The 6,802-nt window shown below is 27.2% G+C and overlaps 1 protein-coding gene across 1 annotated transcript; it reads left to right on the forward strand.

The window, feature by feature from the left end:
- The first annotated feature begins 3,043 nt into the window (after positions 1-3,043).
- LOC101497651 (transcription factor bHLH122-like) lies at positions 3,044-6,772 on the forward strand. The gene is made up of 6 exons (XM_012717671.3): positions 3,044-3,382; positions 3,729-4,334; positions 5,166-5,488; positions 5,578-5,751; positions 6,202-6,267; positions 6,379-6,772. The coding sequence occupies exons 2-6, from the start codon at positions 3,752-3,754 to the stop codon at positions 6,454-6,456; spliced, it is 1,224 nt and encodes a 407-aa protein (XP_012573125.1). The 5' UTR covers positions 3,044-3,382; positions 3,729-3,751; the 3' UTR covers positions 6,457-6,772.
- The last annotated feature ends 30 nt before the right edge of the window (positions 6,773-6,802 follow it).

Genomic DNA, 6,802 nt, shown 5'->3' on the forward strand with positions numbered 1-6,802 from the left:
GTCCTTTAAAGACAAAGAAAAATTTGGATAACATTCAAACCAAATTGGTCCTTGACATAAACTAGATTCAATTGTACTTATTATTGAATCTTGAAAGTTCAAGAACCTTGCATCTCGTAAGACACACATGATCGAAGTGTTTAGTCCTTCTCTTGTTAAAGATTTGATACCTACTTGGACAAGACCTATATGTATGAAATTATAGTTCCTGTTAACGTGTTTTTGGAGAAAGAAGATCTATTGTTTCAAAAGGGTTAGAAAGAGCAACATCTCGTTCTTCTGTTTTGATTATGTAATCAATTTTTAATAGGTTTTTGAAAAGACTAGATTCATAGACCTGACATTTTTTTATTTTTGGGATTTGTCAATTATTTATAGATTTTTGAAAGTCTTCAATAGTAATTTCTTCATTATTGATAGAATCCCTTTTTCCTGAGAAGATTTGGGTAGAAGGAGTGGAAAAAGAAGAAGTTCTACAAAGTAAGTTATTCATATTTAAAAAAAATTCTTTTTGATTTGAAGAAACTTTCAAAGGATTCACTGCCCTAAAACGCTTGTACGTCGGCTTAAACACATGACTTACTACCCATAAACTATTATTCTTCAAATTAAACTTACAAATTTTTAAATATTTATAACAAATTTTATTTAACTTATCCCCTTACCAAGTTTGATACCATAAACGTCATGTTTAATATAGGGTCAATACCAAAAACATTCGATCATTTTTTACCGTTTTTAATATTATTTTTTCAAAATAGATATTCAAATATTTGTATATTTCACATCCAATAATTTTGTTAATAAAAAATACACAATATATAATTAAGAAAATAGATAAATTCTGATCAATGAAATAATAAATGAAGAGAAATGACTTGTATTTGACTTTGTAATCTTAAGGACTAAGTTTATTACAGATCATTGTAAAATAATAATTGATTTCACAGTAGTTAAAATAATTTTCATTTCCTATTTTTTAAAAAGATTTTTCATTTTGTTGTTGATATAAAGAAGGTAAATTACATTGTTAATTTATTAAAGATAGATGAATTACACACATATTTACTCAATATTAACACAATTAGATTAGCTTGTAAAAAATATTTAAATTATAAAACTTTATTATTATGTTTATAAAATTAAAATATAACTTTTTCATCAAAAAGTAAAATAAAATAACATTCAATTTTATGAGGCTTTAGTAATTTGACAAAAAATGAATTTTATATCTTTATCACTCAAAATTATAAATATGCTTAACAAATTATGTTACGAATTAAAAATAGAAAAAATATATGCATAAAAGTTTTGATTATATCAAAATGGATTAAATTGCAATACATATATAAAAGGGCCTTAAAAATGTATTTACTATTGCTTCCAACCTTCAATATAAGAACTTGTAGAAAAAGTTATTTGTCTTTCTTATAAATTCTCTTTGAATTTTCAACTGTTTTTATTATTTGTTTATTAAAATACCCTTAATTAATTACATTTTTTCTATACATATATAAAAGGGCCTTAAAAATATATTTACTACTACCTCCATTAATCTTAAATATATGATTCTCTTTAAAAAATTATTTGTCCTTTTTTTATAAAATAATCATTGAATTTTTAACTGCTTTTATTATTTCTTTACTAAAACAACTTTAATCAATTTTTTTTTTCTCCAGCAATCAACAATAAATATTACAATACAAATATTGACTAATTATCTCTCTTAAAAGATAAAATTATAAAAACAATATTAATTATCAATAAATTTGATACTATTATGAACTTTATAAATTTTTGTGATTTAATTAATAAAATACTACATTTAAGTACAAATATTAAATATAATTATTGCATTGCATTCTTTTTTTCTTATTATAGTTTTATTTTATTGAACTTTTTTAGTAATATTTTTAATGAAATAGTTACTCATAATTATAATTATTATTTGATTGAGTTTTGATCTTATCTCTTTTGTCTTTATTTTTATTCAATAAATTATAAATTTATATTATTGATTGAAGTGTCAACATAGTTATAGTTATAATTTTTGTATATATATATATATATATATATATATATTTGCATATTTTAATAGTATTTTATATTAAAAAAACCAAATAATGATTATTTTTTGTTCTGTTAAAAAATGACAACTCATTTTGTTGAGAATAAATTAATGCTTCTTAATAATAATAATTATTACAATCGTGTGAAAATAATAATAATAATAATAATAATATAATAATAATAATAATAATAATAATAATAATAATAATAATAATAATAATAATAATAATAATAATAATAATAATAATTTAAAACTCAAGTTCCTTTTAAGGTACCCAAAGTGTATCATTTTATCTTAGATTGATATTTAATTTTACTCCTTGCATGGTACATCTCAACAAACTAGTAATATATTAAATTTTAACACTAGACTCCTAAATATAACATTTATTAGATGTAAATCATTTAAAGAAGATAAATAAATTGAATTCTATAAAAATAGATTGATGACTACTTAGGAAAGAGGATATAATTTTTTTATATTACATAAAACTATTTAGTATTCATTTTTGTTTTATTGAAAAAATGAAGATTTTAACGATTAAGAATAAATTCACATTTCTTAATAATATTAATAACTCAAGTTCCTTTTAACGTGCACCAAGTATATCTTCTTCTACTAATTGGCGGTGAGGTTTCTAAAAATGATGTGTATATATTAAGGCTTTATTTAATAAGGTAAAAAATATTAGTTTATAGTTTATAAGTTATAAAATTTATTTGTTATTTATTAATTTATAGTTTATAGTATTTTTAATAATAATTAATTTACTGAATTAATTAAAGTATTTTTCATAAGTGCATTTAGCATTCAATACCACCAAGCTCAACTACCAAAAATAAAACAAAATACTCAACTCAACTCAACTCGTGATGTTCTGAATAAATAAAAAAGCTGTGCGGTGCAGCAATTGTGTGAGGCAATAAAGTAATTTCACCTCGTATACTTCCCATTTTATCAAAACCAAACCTCTTTACTTCTAAATATAGGATTAACCTCTATTCTTTCTTTCTCTGTGCCACGTTCCACTCATAATATTTGTTGTTTCTTCCAAAAAACAAGGGCATTCTAGTAAAAACAGTAAACTGAAACACACAACAAATCTGAAAGCTGGATTTATGCCTCTGTTCACTCCTCATTGGCTACACCTCCACAGCAACTAAATCCAATGCTATTTTATAATCCTTTTCTCTTGAACCTTCTCATAGAGGTTTCTTCACTTCTTCATCACCACTACACGCAACCAAAATACTAAATACACCCCACCAAAATATCTTTTTTTTTTGCAGTGCGGTGCTGAGAGACAAAGAGGTAGTTTTTTTTTTTTTTGGGTTGTTAAGTTCATAGTACTTCATAGTTCATATCCTTTGTCTATGTTTTTTTGGTTCATGTCTTGTCTCAGTTAAATGGGTTGCCGTTTGTTTTGATGCTGAGTGATAGAAACCACAACACAAAAAAAAACTCTTTTTTTGTCGTTTTGTTTTTACTTTTCGCACCCCCTTTCATTTCTTCCATTTTTGCAAAACTAAACCCAGTTAATAGTTAATACGAAATTAAATTATTTGCCTTAAAGGGTTATCATTTATTAATTTTTAGATCTAAAAAAAATTGTTATGTTGAATAAAGATCAAATTTTTATTTTTATTATTTTTTACAGGAATTTTTCTAGAAGAAAAAAAAATGGAGTCAGATCTTCAGCAACATCCAACTATGTTACTAGATCACCAAAATCATCATCAGCAACAGATTAATTCAGGCTTAACACGGTTTAAATCTGCTCCAAGTTCATATTTTTCGAATATCATTGATAAAGAATTCTATGAGCATCTTTTCAATCGACCTTCAAGCCCTGAAACAGAACGAGTTTTTGCACGGTTTATGAATAGTCTCAGTGGTAGTGGTGATAGTGCTTCTGCTACTGCTTCTGCTTCTGTTGCTGCTGTTGATGATTCACTGACTCAGAATCTTTCAACTGTTCAACAACATCCTGTAGTAAAAGAAGAGATTGATCAACAATCTCAAACTATGTCAACAATGAATAATAATGAAACTGTGGCTATTCACCAACTTCAACAACAACAACAACAACAAAGTAATATTAATAATAATTATAGTTCTTGTGCTCCTCCTCATAATTTTTATCAAAGTTCTGGAAGACCACCTTTGCCAAATCAAATGAAGACTGGTCGAGGAATTAGTTCTAATCTTATTAGACATGGTAGCTCACCTGCTGGATTGTTTTCAAACATTAACATTGAAACTGGTTTGTCTAAATTCTTTTTTATTTCTTTTTATTTCACCTTTTTCTTTCTATCATGAAAAGAAAAAACGTCACTTTATTTTTTCAGTGTGTTTTCTTTTCCCTTTCAATCCCTATTTTCCCTTTGCCTTTTCCTTTTTTTTACTTTCATATCATTCACACGCACATATCAAAAAAAGTTATTGGGAAAATATTAATTGTTAAATAATTGTTGTCTATGATTTACAAACACACAATTACCAAACACACCATGTAGATAATAGTAATAATTGGAGAAATTAAATTGGTTTATAGAGACTTTTTGCTGGTAAATGAAAACATAATTGTTGTCTATCCAAACACGACACTGATATGTTAGATAACACTAATATTTTTAGAAAATGAATGTGATCCAAAATAACTATATGCGTCAAATGTCATGTCATGTCAGACACCAACACATGTCGAACACTAGATATGCTTTTAATATGAAGTATCGGGGTTGTATAGATTGTTGTCTTCAAAGAATTTCATGGAATTGTGATAGAAATAAGCTAATTAGAAATCCTATAGTTTGAGCTAATGATGGGTACAATGATCAATATTTAAAGGTTTAAATATGATTATAGTCCCTATTAGTTGTTTGTTTGACTTCAGAAACTAAAAACAACAGTTTTAGAAATGGTAGGGATTGAATCCAATCAAAAAAATTCACAGGAAATTAAACCAAAAAATGGTATAATTTCACGGACTAATATCATATTTAAACCGCCTTAATATTTATGTGAAATATCATTTGCTTATTACCTAATGAATAGGTAATGATAATGATGCTAGCTTAAGTTTAATTGGCAGGGTTTGCTGCTATGAGAGGAATGGGAACAATGGGAGCTGCTAATAGCACTAGCAAGGAAGCAAATATTTCTCCAACAGTAGTGAGGTTAAAGAATACTCCAAACTACTCGGTGTTAATGTCTTCAGGAGCTGAAATCGGTAATAGTAGCAATCCAACAAATAATCCTGAATCTGAAGGTTTTGCTGAAACCCGGGGTAATGATTTTATCCCGGGTTTCCCCTTAAGTACATGGGAGGATACTGCAATGATATCTGATAATATCACCGGTGTTAAAAGATACCGAGACGATGATGTTAAACCATTTTCTGCAGCTGAAATTAAGGTAGTTGAATACTATTTTGATCTTGGTAATTCTGATGTATAATTTTTCACTGCAATTTCATTGAACCTGATTTTTGTTGCTTTGATTAGAATGAAACAGGAGGCCAGCAGCCTAATGCTCCTTTGGCTCATCAGATGAGTTTGCCGAATACTACGGCGGAATTGGCAGCCATTGAGAAATTTTTGCAGTTCTCTGATTCTGTTCCGTGTAAAATTCGTGCCAAGCGCGGTTGTGCCACTCACCCAAGAAGCATTGCAGAAAGGGTATAAATTATTCTACTATATATAAATGGTTCAGTTTTCTTTTATTTGTACCTAATTTCTTGATTCTAAGATGCAAAATCTGATTTATTTATTTTTTTGCAATCACTTCTTCATGATTTGAAATTGGAAAGAGTAATAAAACTAATTGTTGAGATTCAGTAATTTTTGGACGCAAAGGCTTAATCCATATATCTATTCTATAAGAAGAATCAGAAAATTTTATTCCTTATGACACACAGCGAAATTTCACACTTCAATTTTTGGTTGTTTTTCTTCACATGTGTAAAATCTTGCATGAGATCTATACTAGTCGACATCCACAATGGAGTTTGTTTTTCATTATGTAACACCGACAATTCAGATTAAAGGTGTGAGTGAGTGACATATATGTTTGACTGCTTCATAGGTATTTTTGTAATGATTGGCTTTGTGTGAATGAATTGACTTCAGGTGAGAAGAACTAAAATTAGTGAGCGTATGAGGAAACTACAAGATCTGGTGCCAAACATGGATAAGGTAAGGTTTTGTTGACTATGGCATATTAACCAACCTACGTCACTACATATGTGGATTGTTTGTGGAATACCTTAACTAACACAACCAAACGTTGTTTCTCTCCCTTTGTAGCAAACAAACACATCAGATATGTTGGACTTGGCTGTTGAGTACATTAAAGACCTACAAAAACAAGTTCAGGTATGTTAAAATAAAATATTCACATGCCATAATTATTCAGATCAGGATTATGTTATAGTCACTGCTTCTTTGTCAATCATCTAATCTTCATTAGATGGTCCTGATTTTAAGATTGAAATTTTTGTTTTTAAAAAATCAAAATCTACTTAAAATTTAGATGGTCTTATCTTTAATGAAACGATTGAGATTATGCAGTTACCCACTCTAATTGGATGTGGATGACTGCATATAATCCTAACCCACAATTATTCTTGCATCATTGCACATTAATTTTATTTTATTTTATTTTATTTTATTTTATTTTATTTTTCCTATAATTAAATATATATTTGTATAGACTCTTTCAGATAATCGA

This window comes from Cicer arietinum, chromosome 6 (genome assembly GCF_000331145.2).
Source record: "Cicer arietinum cultivar CDC Frontier isolate Library 1 chromosome 6, Cicar.CDCFrontier_v2.0, whole genome shotgun sequence".
NCBI lineage: Eukaryota > Viridiplantae > Streptophyta > Magnoliopsida > Fabales > Fabaceae > Cicer > Cicer arietinum.

Coding starts and splice junctions, on each gene's coding strand:
- LOC101497651 (XM_012717671.3), top strand. CDS start 3,752: ATGGAGTCAGATCTTCAGCAACATCCAACTATGTTACTAGATCACCAA. Junction 5,489..5,577: donor TTTCTGCAGCTGAAATTAAG/GTAGTTGAATAC, acceptor TGCTTTGATTAG/AATGAAACAGGAGGCCAGCA. Junction 6,268..6,378: donor TGGTGCCAAACATGGATAAG/GTAAGGTTTTGT, acceptor CTCCCTTTGTAG/CAAACAAACACATCAGATAT.